General features: G+C 42.3%; 2 protein-coding genes across 3 annotated transcripts; one reads left to right on the top strand and one right to left on the bottom strand.

The window, feature by feature from the left end:
* The first annotated feature begins 200 nt into the window (after window positions 1-200).
* On the top strand, window positions 201-7,002 carry LOC120799375 (mucin-17-like). 2 transcript variants are annotated; one of them, XM_040144499.1, is made up of 6 exons: window positions 201-375; window positions 1,193-1,507; window positions 3,569-3,856; window positions 3,978-4,144; window positions 5,568-5,648; window positions 6,108-7,002. In XM_040144499.1, the coding sequence occupies exons 1-5, from the start codon at window positions 309-311 to the stop codon at window positions 5,610-5,612; spliced, it is 882 nt and encodes a 293-aa protein (XP_040000433.1). In that variant the 5' UTR covers window positions 201-308; the 3' UTR covers window positions 5,613-5,648; window positions 6,108-7,002. The 2 variants fall into 2 exon arrangements, with proteins under 2 accessions (XP_040000433.1, XP_040000432.1); XM_040144498.1 differs by having other exon boundaries at window positions 202-375; window positions 5,568-7,002.
* A 105-nt stretch (window positions 7,003-7,107) lies between these two features.
* On the bottom strand, window positions 7,108-9,167 carry mgst3a (microsomal glutathione S-transferase 3a). Its single transcript, XM_040144500.1, has 6 exons — window positions 9,040-9,167; window positions 8,668-8,794; window positions 8,414-8,487; window positions 8,243-8,300; window positions 7,877-7,949; window positions 7,108-7,781 (listed from the first exon to the last, which is right to left on the bottom strand). Exons 2-6 carry the CDS (start codon window positions 8,782-8,784, stop codon window positions 7,642-7,644), a joined length of 462 nt encoding a protein of 153 aa, XP_040000434.1. The 5' UTR covers window positions 8,785-8,794; window positions 9,040-9,167; the 3' UTR covers window positions 7,108-7,641.
* Window positions 9,168-12,923: the final 3,756 nt, after the last annotated feature.

Raw genomic sequence — 12,923 nt, 5'->3', positions numbered from 1 at the left:
GTGTGGGGGGGGGGGGAGGGCGTGGAGGGCGAAGCTTGCGTCTGCAGTGGGAGCAGTGGCACTTTTGGCTCCTTCGAATAAGTCGCATGTGTCACTTCGCTGCTCCCGCCGCCGCCGCCGCCGCCTGCCGTGCAGCCCCACCCCTGCCTCTCCTCTGCCCGACTCCCTCAGGATATTTTTAGCGCCGATGATGTGCCATGTCAAATCACGTAACGGAAACAAACCTCAGAGCTAAAACAGCAGAGCTGCCGCCGAGAGCCCGCGCGCTCAGTTTTATTGCGATCTGCAGGGGCGAGGCCGCGGATGAGATGAAATTGGAAATTCATTCGGTGTTTTTCGTGTTGGTGGTCCTTACCGGCTCATCGCAGACAAGAGGTAAGGTGTCATCCCCGGTGTCGGTGTCTTTGTGTTTGGACAGACTTGACATCCTGCTGACGTGAGCTGGGCTCGTTATCGATTCAGCACAGGATGCTCTCGACAGTCTACCGATCTTATAGAAACTTCTTACAGGGCCTCTACATAGTACCTCCTTTTTATTCCGATTTGGGTCCATCAGTGTCCTATTTTATTTATTCTCACTTTTAATAGATGCATAGTTCATTTAGACCTCTCAGTGTATCTCATTTTCATAAATAAGCAAATTCAATGCATGGCCATCAGCGCCAAAATACAAAACAGCAACCGGGCCACATAGTTTCAGCATTAAAATTGCAGAACGTGGCTATCAGAAGACTGCAGTGCGTGACTGCAATGAGTCATTTCCCAAGCAAAAATGTAATAAAAAAAAAAATAAAAATCTCTGGTTCTGGCCTCTCCAGTGCGAGAATTTTTTTTTTTCTTTTACAATATCAAACTGAATATCTTTGGGCTTTGGACTGTGGAGCAGCAATGATTACTCAATTAATCGATTTGATAATCAATTAATCACCATTTTTTTTTTAAGAAAAAAAAATAGCCAAAATTCTCTGATTCCAGATTCTAATATTGAAATATTGCAGTTTTTTTTTTGTCTTCTGTGACAGTAAACTGAATATCTTTGGGTTTTGGACTGTTGGTTCAACAAATTGCTTAATGTTCTGGGGAATCGTAAGGCCATAACTTTATTGTAAAGACACAATTTCATAAACAGAACCTTTAAATCATTTAATGAATTTCTGTCCCTTTTGTGTGATCTATCTTTTTTCTTTTACAGGTCAGAGCAGTGCTTTGCCCCCTGTCCTCAACCCGGCTGACCTCCCAAGTCATTCTGGCACCTCGACATCTCCTGACCTGACAGAGGATCCTGGGAATGAGGTCCCAAAGGGGACACATAATCCTGCAGGCAGGGATGCAACCTCAACTGAAACCACAACCATTACCGAGACCGAAGGAAGAGTCGGTTCAGAGACCGCGACAAATGCAGTATTGAACACCCACTTGTTGAGCACAAGCTCTGCAGCCGAAACATCCCAACACACCAACGTACCCGTTGTCACGACCGCTCACACGGGCACTGCCTCCTCTTCAGGTAATCAAGACAAACCTGCATGCACTGCTTATATGTCGTCTCTTTTCTAAAAGTCCTGGCCTTTATAGGAAGCGGTTATCAACACGGAAATTATGGTCATCTTTTCATCCATATGTCTGTAACTCTGCAGCTATAATTTTCCTGTCCGTTCTGTTTACTTTGTCCAGACTAGAGTCTTAAAATAAAACTACCCGCACACTAAAAGCTGCCTGTTTGCAAACACAGACTCTTTCCTCAGACTCAGCTCCATTGCCAGCAGCGTTCCAGGAGCGTAGTCCTCCCCTGACCCCCACATGACTGGACTGAGATTGAGAATGTGTGTCGTAACCTCATTTAGGAGATTCCCTTTTATAGATCAGTTATATATAACCCCTTGGCGGATGCCATGTTGCCTCTTTGAGGAGTACAGAAATGACAAACAATATGACATACCGCCGTCCAGATCACACTTGTGCCCCCTCTTTAGCTGTCATCGTCACCTCTCTCCCCCTCTCTGTAGAATACTGTGGATGTCGTCAACTTTAAAAGCTAAAACTTGCATCGCTGCTACTTTTTTGTGCTTTTGTTTTTAATGCAAAACGTGTACTTTGTTGTGTTTTTTGCTTTTTGTCCAACAAAGTCCAGCATCGTACAGTCTGACCTGTGTTGTTTGTTCATTTTTGAGGCTGCACTTTGTTTTGCTGGGTTGGATTGCATTAGGACTACTAATGATTAATGATTATTTTCATGACTGATTCATCTGCAAACTATTCACTCAACTGATTAATCATTTGTTCCACAAAATGTGAGAAAATGGTGAAAGTAGACATTTTCTGGACATTGCTTGTTTTGTTCAACAAACAGTCAAAAATCAAAAAACAAACAAACAAACAAATTAAGATAATTAAGACAGAACTTATTCAAGTAACAAGAGCTGCAGTGGTGTTTCTATTTTCCTGGTCACTTAGTTTAAAGGGGCACAGCACCAAGTTTACAAATGGAGTTCAGTTTACTCGTCACAAGACCTGCAACTTAGACTAGAAAACAGTTGTATAATGTCCTCTGTGGTTTGGGAAGGGAGCTTTCCAGCGTCTGAAAAATGACCCAGACATAACTATGAAGAGTACGGTCTAGACGTGCTCTACATGAAAAGTGCCCTGAGATAACCTCTGTTATGATTTGGCGCTGTATAAATCAAATTGAATTGAATTGATGTCATGAGGGTAATCTTGGCTAGGGATTGAGGTTGAAATTTTTTTTTTTTACCAAAACACCTGCTTTACAGACTGAAGATGTGAGGTCTGAACGAAGTGGACTTTTAGCCGACAGGGAGGGTCCAGTCAAAAAGACACTATTTAGTTGCTGCATGAGAAATGTGGGTTCCAGCGATTTTGGAGCTTGACCCAGGCTATCAGTCTGGATATCTTGGCCTCCTCTGCTGCTCCAATTTTGACCATACTTTTTTTTTTTATATCCGTCTCTCATGAGTCCCCCAACTTTATGGAAGTGCAATACAAAATCAATGTAGTACCCCTTTGAGTCTGTGAAGCCCACCATTTGAGTCGCAGCCATACAGGTTTTAGATATCCCGATGTTTAACATTTATTCACCCATTTTAGTTTTAGTTTATTTAGTTATTTTAGTTTGCCTATTTACATTGTTGCCCCCTCCAACAGCAGAGCCAAAACAATGTTCACAATGGTGGAAAAAGTTTGTGTGTATGCCTGTTGTTTGTCTAAATCAGCCACTACAACACTTAAAGTTGCAGCAGCGTCAAACGGTCAAAGCCACATTATTACGAGGTGGATTTCATGTGTGAAAATACAAACAGTGTGTGAAACAAGTCATCGCTTCTGCTTTGAACAGAGTTTCTTGGCACTGTCGAGCAGGACAGGCGGGCCCTGACAACAAAAACATTATGGACAGCAGCTTTAATGTCAGTGGGAGTGATGTGCTTTAATGAACAGGGTGGTTTATAGTTACAGTTACTTCTGGCTGCTGTGTGTATGGTCCATTTCCTTTGAAGAATTCTCTGTACTGTTTTGAATTGATACAGCACTACCCTCACATCCCCACTTTTAGCTGCTGCCGACAGCCTTTCATCCACACCAGCGCTACGGAGCACCGCCCCTCTTCGCGGCGCCTCCACCGCCGAAAGCAGAACGCTCCTGACCAGAGATCCCACCACCACCTTTTCATCTCAGCCGGCCCACACAGTGCAGGATGCAAGCTCCACAGCCCACGCCTCCACCACCCAGCCACAGGCTGAATCACAGACCACAAACCTTCCTCTGACCTCAGCTCCAGGCCAGGGCCCTGCTGGGACAACACACCAGGAGGTCCCATCTGAACTTAATATTGGAGATGAAGGTGAGGTGATGGACAGAGAACATGGGAGAACATTACTTCAGGCCTCCTAGATTGGCTTTATTTTCTCATTTCGTCTTAAAATGTGTTTCTTTTTATGTTTGTCCATTTCTGTGTCACGAAGACTTCAACGGGTCCAAGTACCACTTGAGCTCTCCGTTAGACCCCCTGCTGGCTGGTCTGCTGTCACTGTTCATTGTCACCACTGCTATCGTCTTTGTCATCCTCTTCCTCAAGTTCCGCCAGCGGACTAACCACCCAGAATTTCATCGGCTGCAGGATCTCCCCATGGTAAGACTTTTCTGTGCATACATCACAGTGAGGTTGGTAAAGATACCCTCCCTGATTTGGTGAGGAGTTTTACTCAGCAGTTTACTCAGCAAACAGTCGTACAATGTCTACTGTGCTTTTAAAGGGAGCTGTGAAAAGTTTGTAACATAACGCCTGGGTTACAAACTGCGGGTGCAGAGTTTGAAAGTGACAGGAAGAGGCTAATGAAAGACACTATCCAGCTGCATTATGGGAAATGCAGGATGTAGTGTTTTGAAGCTGGTGGTGGAATGTAACTCTGTATATTTACTCTATTACTATACTTAAGAACAATTTTGATGTTCCTGTACTTTATTTAAGTATTTCCATGTTATGCTACTTTCTGCTTCTACTCCACTATATTTCAGAGGCAAATATTGTACATTGTACTCCGCTACATTTATCTTAAAGCTTTAGTTGCCAGTTATTTTGCAGATTCAGATTAGTCATATGAAATATAAATCAACTAATACATGATGCTATATTATCGTGGATTAAGCTAGCCGGCAGTATGTAAGGTTTTTAAAATTAGCTCCAGCTGCAACGTTAAAGCCTGTGAAACCCACATTACACCTTAGTGAATCAATAACTATAATCCAGTAATATATTTGATAGTGAAATAGGCCATTCTGCATCATGAGTACTTTTAATTTAAGTACTTTAAGTATATTTTGATGCTATTAATACTTTCCTACTTTTACATAACTAGGATATTGAATGCAGGACTTTTACTTGTAACAGAGTATTTTTAAACTGTGTTATTGCTACTTTTACTTAAGTAAAGGATCTAAATACTTCTTCCACCAGTATTTGTAGCTTCACCCATACTAAAGGTCAGGATGTCTTGTTCTGTAACACCATTTTTGACCATTCTTTTTTAAATATCAGTCTCTCAGAAGACCACCAACCTTATTCAAGTGCATTACTTAGCTGCTGTGCCATCAATTGCATTCCGTCATCACCAAATTTTGTTCCCAGCACACTGCTGATGTTTCGAAAGTTAGCTGCATGCTTGTTGAGTTTTTCAAAAAAAAAAAAAAAAAAATTAACCTTAAGGAAATTTTGGAGCATAACTTCTCCACATTGTCACCAGTTTAATTGTTCTCAAGAGGGTCAGTGGCCCAGAGAAGTAGACATAAACTATAACCTATAATCCTACTGAATCCCACTATTCAGTATTGCCAGGTATTTTTGGGTGTATTAGTACATATTGTACAAGAAGAGATTTATATATGTAGATAACAGAGCAAAAGTGACAAAATAATTTATGACCTGTTCAATAAGTGTAAAACTGAGCTTATTTGCAAGTATGATGTCATTAATTAAGGCTCTAAAGTCATTTTTAACAACTCTACTCCTCTATAAGTACAACTTATCTCTAAGTTTTGTTTTAATAATCTTCCAGGATGATTTGATGGAGGACACGCCACTCTCCAGATACACCTACTGATGGAAGCGTCCTGTCCATCCTTTCAACCACTCAGAGGTAACAGAAGCAAAGCAGACACCAAACGAAGACCAGTGTGGATGTGAGCAAAGCCTTTTCCTGATGCAGCTGCAGCTCTGCTGATGAGTTTCCCCTTGTGACTGAGGTTTTTGTATCGCTTCAACTTTTTTCCACATTCCCTTTAAAGTTAAGGAGATCTTCAGTCTGGTGGGCACCTTATGTTTTTTCTGTATCCCTGACTTGACTCCTTATGTACGCACAGCACTTTAAATGTGGCACTAATGGTCACAATGCCCTCTAGGGGACATATGAGGTCATGTGGATCAAGGTTGCATTAAGTCCTCCAATGTAAAGTAATTAACAAACCTCAGGTTCTCCAGTAAGAAATAAGACAGTGATGGACAAAGACAGAATGAGGATATAAAGTGGTTTTTAGACACATGGAAAAGTTGTCAACATGCCCCAAACAATTGAGGAATATTAATTTTGATCCCGCAGGTGACCAAGTATTAGTACTTTCACACCAAACTGCCAGGTTGCACGCGTTGTCTTAAAGCCGAGGTCCTGCAGAAAATCTACACCAAATTCAAAAGAAGCAGGTGATTTCACATTTCAAGATTTTCATCTTTAGAAGAACAGACCAGTTCTCTTCCAGTAGAAGCCTGTCATCATTCAACTGCTCAAATTTCCCCAGATTATATGTGGCAAATATTTATTGTTGCTGCCTTTAATGTGTAGTTATACATGCTTTGGAAGTTGTATCATCATAGTCTGATGCTGGTATATAAAACTTGAATTGGCTATTCTGTTCTTAATGATGAATATTTAATCCACCAATGGACTTTAATATGAGTAAATTGTAAAGGTAAAACAAGCTCTTATTGTTAAATGTGTTCACTTTCATAGAGGATGTATTTGTTTGCACGCATAGCATTTGTTCAGAGGTGGAGACAATGAGAAGCAGCATCAGGGAAGTTTGTTATTACCTGTATCTGTATTAATTGGAGTATCATTCAGATAAACTGTTGTATTTGAGTTTTTACCTAGTGTGACTTTACTGTTAAGTGCCAACACTGATGTATGGTAATGTGGCATTGAAATGTAGACTGTAAGATTTTATTGATATAAGGATTTCCTGTTTAATAATAAAACAGAAACCACTATGAAGCCCCAGGTTGCACATGCTTAACAGGGGTGGGGTGTTTTTTTTTTTACAACACTAGTGATATGAGGGTGAGCTTTTAAACATTATGCTTTGTCACTGTAACTTGTGTGAAGGCCAGTTTCCTTTGTCAAATATGATTAAGTTGTGCAAGTACTTTAAGATCAATAGCTCTGCAGTTACTGAATCTGCCTGGATGATTAATGTGGACTTTGAACAATAACTCAGCTTAAAGAAATAAGAGAAAGCCACTCCCTTAAACACTCTCCAGTTTCCATGCCCTTACTTTCAATCAATGCCCCGTTCAACTCCCAATAAAAAAAGCACAAGCTTATGTAAAATCAATGTGTAATATTTAATATAATCCGTTTTTCAGTATGAGAAACAAAATCTCGTGAAAAATAAAAAAGATAATTATCATAATTGGACTGATGGAGTGTTTTTTACTGAACAGCAGCATTACTTTTGACTAGCCAGACTTGTTTGTTCATGAATGTACAAAATTAGGCTTTTTCAGATAACCAAAGGCAAACGTAAGGTGATATTCTGTCCATCAAGCACGGGAGGCTAATTTTCCTCTGAAGTTTCCCTTCTTCAAAATCAGGGAGCAGGGGAAAAGGCCATCCAGACAAACTGACAGATCCTACATGTAGATGGAGTGTTAGTCTGTAAAGACACCACATCCATGATCCTAAATGAGGTATTTCCCCTTAGGGAGAACCGGTCAGGTCACCTGACAAAATGAACTACTGGCTTCAGCGGTTACACTGATCAGAGGTTAGCGCGCACACTTCGAGATACATGGTTTATGTAGAATGGTCGTGATCATGATAATGATTAAGTGAGCCCAGCCTAAAGTCTTTGCGCTGATTAGCAACAGTGCGCTTGACGGAAGGGCCCCATCCGTGGTCCCGTCCAGCCCAACAGGTGGCGGCCAAAGTTGACTGTGGTCAGAATCATCCCGAGCAAGGCCACGTTCCCAAACGCTCCCCGCATTCTCTTTTTAGGATCTGCATGGGATTAATACGAACAGTAACATCCTTTGAGTGTAAGCTGAAAGAGCAGAAAACACTGGTGAAACATGGACTGCCCGGCATTTTCTTACCTCCTGTAGAGTACCCGTGGGCGTACACCTCTCTGCTAATAATCCATACAGCTCCAAGTCCACTGGCTAGTCGCTGTGCCACACACACACACACACACACACACACACACACACACACACACACACACACACACACACACACACACACAAAGATAACACATTCAGATACGATAAGATTTGACAAGAAGAGTAAACATTCCTCTCACGATCCCTGCTTACAGTGGTCCTATAATTTCGATCCAATCCTATCACAAAGTCTTTTAGTCAAGTTCTGTGTCAGATTTGCTAAAGAATGTCTATGTAACACCGTGTCTGGGAGTGGTGTGTTAGTGCTGCTGTAGTATGACAGTGCAAAAATAAACTCACGGGACAATGCAAACCGCCAACGGCCAGGCAGAAAAGGAAGGCAGGGTACAACTCCAGGCTAATGAGAGGTGACAACAGCCTGTTACTACGATTCACCAAAGCTCGGTGCGACATCAGAGTCACAGGGTGCCAATCTATGTTGTTTATTTCCATATTTCAGTCTCTACTTACGTATTCTGGTGTGCACGCTGGATACAGTTGAAAACGTTTCCAGTGTCCGGGTCATCGCTGTACATCCGAGGATACTGCAAGGCAAGGCAAGTTTTATTTGTAGGCGCCGGCACCTCTCAACAAGCTACCTCGAAGTGCGGTGTCAACAACCTGGGGACTCGCTGAGACAGCGATCGGTGGCCACGAGTAAGAAAAAAAAAAAAAAAAGTGGATTCTGTTCTGCTACATAATTGAAGAGCGACACTTCTGCTCACCGGCACGCTGTACGTCTTGCGAGCCTTGCCGACTTTAATCGCCAGGTGTCCGACCATGACCACGCTGGCGACACCAGTCAGCACCACGTATCCATACTCCTTGGAAAGCACAACCATCCTGACAAACCTGAGAAGGGGGGAAGAAACAGCACAGGCGTCACGCGCGCTCTGCCGCTCGCCCGCGTCCGTCCGTCCACCTGCCGGAGAGGAGGACGGAGGGCTGTAAAAGCAACCGCGAAGAGCACGGTCGCCTTAAGGACTGGGGGGTCAAATGGGGGTTCGAGCGGGCGCCATTAATACTAGACCCACGAGTCGGAGAGCAAACGGTGAGGCCGGTAAATCGGCAGCCCTCACGAAAACGCAGGGGTTTACCTCGAAGACGCGACCGCCGTTGACGCCCCGACTGAAGCCGCTGCGACACTGACAGGACCACGCGGAAGCTTCCGCCCCGAGTACGTCCGTGTGCGCAGGGGGCCCGACGTCACGCGCCGGCGGTCGCTGCGCAGGCGCCCCGTTTCTACGGGAGACGGTCTTCTCGCCAGTTGTCGTGGCCGGCGCGCGCTCCGGGTCTCCTCTAATAATCTGCTCCACTTACAACACTAGTCCAGATATAACGCAAATGAATAGTAACACGTTTAAAGTATGCTGGTTCAAATGAGCTCCACCTCAACCTGCTACATTAATAGTAATCTTAATAATAAAGAGATAATAAAGTGCATGGATTCAGTGGCATGACAATGACAGGGGCTATTCTGCTGTCTGGGTACTTTTACTTTTGATACTTTAACTCCTTCTTGGTGCTAATACTTTTGAACTTTTCCTGAAGTTAAATTTTGAATGCAGGATTTTTACTTGTAACAGTTTGTTTGTTTGTTTGTTTTGTTTTTTTTAGCATTTGATTCTACTTATGTAAAAAAAAATCTGGTGTTCTTCCACCACTGTATAGATCAAACAACCACATTGGCTCCACCTTGACCAGCTACAACACTGAAACGCTACTTACATGATAATGCATTAATAATAATAATCTAGTATATAATTGAATGAACTCACAGATTTTCATCTATCTGCATTACGAATACTTTTCCTTTCAATCATTACAGTACATTTTGCTGATATGTACATTTGCTTAACTGAGATTTTAAATGTAGGAATTTTACTTGTAATTAGGTATTTTTTATTTTGCAGTATTTCTTCTTTTACGTAAGTAAAGGATGTTAATACTTTCTCCACCACAGCTTTTAGATAAGTAGTCCATAGCGGTGATGTGCAGGCTGGGGGTTGGGACCCATCCAGATAAATCTGGGGGATGCAAGATGATTCATGTGAAGATAAAATCTCAGTTGCTGCTACATAAAATTGAATTAATTGTTTGGACTTAGCTCTATTCTTTGCTCTTTTTTGTGCTTAGATTTACCTCTTCAGGTTTTGAACAATTATTCAAATGACGCATTCTTAGAAGTTTAGGGGTGGAAACTCTCATCTCATAGACCTGAGAAAAGGGGGTTGAAAGTAGACACTACTTAAGATTTAGAGCTCCCAAGCCAAAAAAGCTGGGGAGCCAGGGGTGTAAAGTACATCTTCTCTGCCAAGGAGAAGCAGTGGTTTCCCCTCAAGGAAACATCCAGTGAAATTTCCTACAATGTAAAAAAAAAAAAAGGTATTAATCCCATAAAACAAGTTTTAAAAAAGACCAGTTTTGGGGAGGATGATGTGATTGTATGTGGGTAATCATCTCCTCCTCCTCCTCCTCCTCCCTGGTTTCTTCCAGAGCTGGAGGTAGTCTAAGAATCCAATTACCTAAAAAACAGGATTTGACCATATTTGACCGATCGTCATATTCGACAAGACATCCTTTTACCTGAGAGAGTCAACCTTTACTGCCGAGTTACAATCCTTTTTTTTATAACAGACTTTTTGACTTGGCTTAACAGGAGATGCACAGCTGCAAGTAATAACATAAATGAAGGCTCCATTGTTTTGAAGCGTCCCAGTCAGTAAGCCGTGCCAGTGAGCCAGGTCATGGAATAGGGATGGCAGCCCAAAAATCTGCCCTCTGCTGAGGTGACCAGGGATCTGACAGGCCAGAGTTTACTGTGTCGCATACCAGGTCCAGTAGAGGTATGCAAGCCACCAGACTCAGGCTCACTAGTGCATGAGCTGCTCACATGGGACTCAATTCATAATCATTTTAGTTATGTTATATTATATTATATTATATTATATTATATTATATTATATTATATTATATTATATTATATTATATTATATTATATTATATTATATTATATTATATTATATTATATTATATTATATTATATTATGGACATCATTTTACCATGTCTCTCAAATAGTAACTGGGTGCGGTAGTGGTGATGTCTTTTTGTCTTTGTATGTCGTATAACATGCCAAGTAAATCAATCGTGTCAGTGTATTTTTATTGCCAAAACAGGCTCTATTAATGCAGACAAACCATTGAAATAAATACGGGAGGCAATGTCTTGCAAGTACGGTACAACTTGATTGACAAGCTGTAGGCCAAAGGATTACAAAAAACCCCCACATTTCCACCTTTATTTGACAACAGGCGTTTTGTCGTGCTTTTGCTTTTGCTTTTTGCAAATAATGATGACAGTGCAGTTTAGAGTTGCAGTTGAATCAAACAGTAAGAAGTGTGTGCAGGGCCTCTGCCTCAGCATTCCTGGTGCCATTGCATGATTATAAAGGCTGAAGGTGCCAGGGGAAAAAAGGGGAACCGAGGAAGATATGATAGTGTAGATAACGCTGTGGCAGAGGTCATGTTTACTGGCAAAATCATGTAGCCTGCATCTTGAAGAGATTTGTTTTCCCTGATGCTAATATATGTAAGGATGAGTCACCGAGCAAGAACTGGTTTTAGTGCCTGCATTCAAAGTTGTGGTTTTTGTCAGTACCAGCCTTTTAGGTTAAAGCCTTTTTTTCCCTAAGGTCTATCCTTCACCCTCTTAGCATACAGCTTGCCCATTGTGTCTTCCCCTTAAGAAGCTTTAAAACTTTTAAAATTATCTTCAGTATCATACATTTTTAAAATTGCACCATTTTATACACACTTTCCCAAAATTCAGCCTGAAATATTTAGTATCCATGGAAACTTTAGGATCGGCAAGATTGCTGCATGTCTGCTCACTCCCCAAAACATTACCAAGCATTTGTCACTAGATGTCCTCATAAAGTCACTGAATATCCTTGACTTCAAACAGCTGTGTGGATTAGTTCAAGTCCACAGGATCGCAAGTTTGAAAAGGCATTAGGTTATATATGCCCGTAGGCCTCCTGCTCTTTTTTTTAAATTTTATTTTTTACACCAGGGAATACAGGAAAACGGCTAAACATCATTTTGCGGATGTTTGTGTGGGACTCAAAGAGAGTCCGTGTGGTCACGGTGCAGCCGGTTGTTGACTGCCATCTCGGGGTAGTTTTCTTTTACGGACTGTCAGCGGCACATCTGTCCTCCTCCTCCTCCATCATGCTGAGTCTGATTCAGCACTTCAACACCTACACAGAGAACCAAGAATAGACTCAGGACTCACACTGAGACCGGAGAGAGGAGGAAAAACAACTGCTGCCTGAGACCACCCTGTCCCATCTCCTCCGGTCCCATCATCTGCTGGCTGCATACTGGGTAGAGTTTGAATTGGTAGGGGGCGGTGGGGGCTGGTTGCCCATGGCTGATATCTCAGTCATTGTCGTGAGAGCCTCATTGCACATACAGGCCTGAGTGGTGTTGATAGGCTGAGAGGAACCCCCCCCTCTCAACACATTGTTATAATTGCCCCACTCTCTTGTTTCTAAAGCCTAAAACCCTGTGTGATGTGATCACACACAACGTGCTTCACAGGTGTCAGGTGCACCTGCTTCTTGTTCCACCTCCCCACACACACACACAGGTATATAGGCTAATAAAAGTGTATGCAACACACACATATGCCCACAAAAAGATGTTTATATACTGTATAGAGAGAGTAATTTTCAATCTTATGTGGATGCAGCTTCCACTCACATGTACACACCCCTGAGGCATGTATAATGGAGATCACAGTGCCTGCAGCTTAAGCATTATAGGGTACCATTACTACAGTAGGTCTCACGGATTGTACTTTGCAGGCCTCAATTTTTAATGTTAGTCTTCCATTACCTCCGCTGCCCAGAGCTTCCACTCTCGCTCCAGCTCTCTCCGAAGCGTCAGACCACCCCACAGCGCAGCCCCCACCCCCATC

This window comes from Xiphias gladius, chromosome 14 (assembly GCF_016859285.1).
Source record: "Xiphias gladius isolate SHS-SW01 ecotype Sanya breed wild chromosome 14, ASM1685928v1, whole genome shotgun sequence".
In the NCBI taxonomy this organism is placed as follows: domain Eukaryota; kingdom Metazoa; phylum Chordata; class Actinopteri; order Istiophoriformes; family Xiphiidae; genus Xiphias; species Xiphias gladius.
This window is presented reverse-complemented; position numbering and strand designations above follow the sequence as displayed.

Excerpts from the sequence above, each read along its gene's own strand:
- mgst3a (XM_040144500.1), bottom strand. The coding sequence starts at position 8,784 with ATGGTTGTGCTTTCCAAGGAGTATGGATACGTGGTGCTGACTGGTGTC. Across the intron at positions 8,301-8,413 it reads CAGCGTGCACACCAGAATAC|CCTGGAGTTGTACCCTGCCT; the intron begins GTAAGTAGAGAC and ends ACCTCTCATTAG. Across the intron at positions 7,782-7,876 it reads CCACGGGTACTCTACAGGAG|ATCCTAAAAAGAGAATGCGG; the intron begins GTAAGAAAATGC and ends AATCCCATGCAG.
- LOC120799375 (XM_040144499.1), top strand. The coding sequence starts at position 309 with ATGAAATTGGAAATTCATTCGGTGTTTTTCGTGTTGGTGGTCCTTACC. Across the intron at positions 376-1,192 it reads CGGCTCATCGCAGACAAGAG|GTCAGAGCAGTGCTTTGCCC; the intron begins GTAAGGTGTCAT and ends TTTCTTTTACAG. Across the intron at positions 3,857-3,977 it reads ACTTAATATTGGAGATGAAG|ACTTCAACGGGTCCAAGTAC; the intron begins GTGAGGTGATGG and ends TGTGTCACGAAG.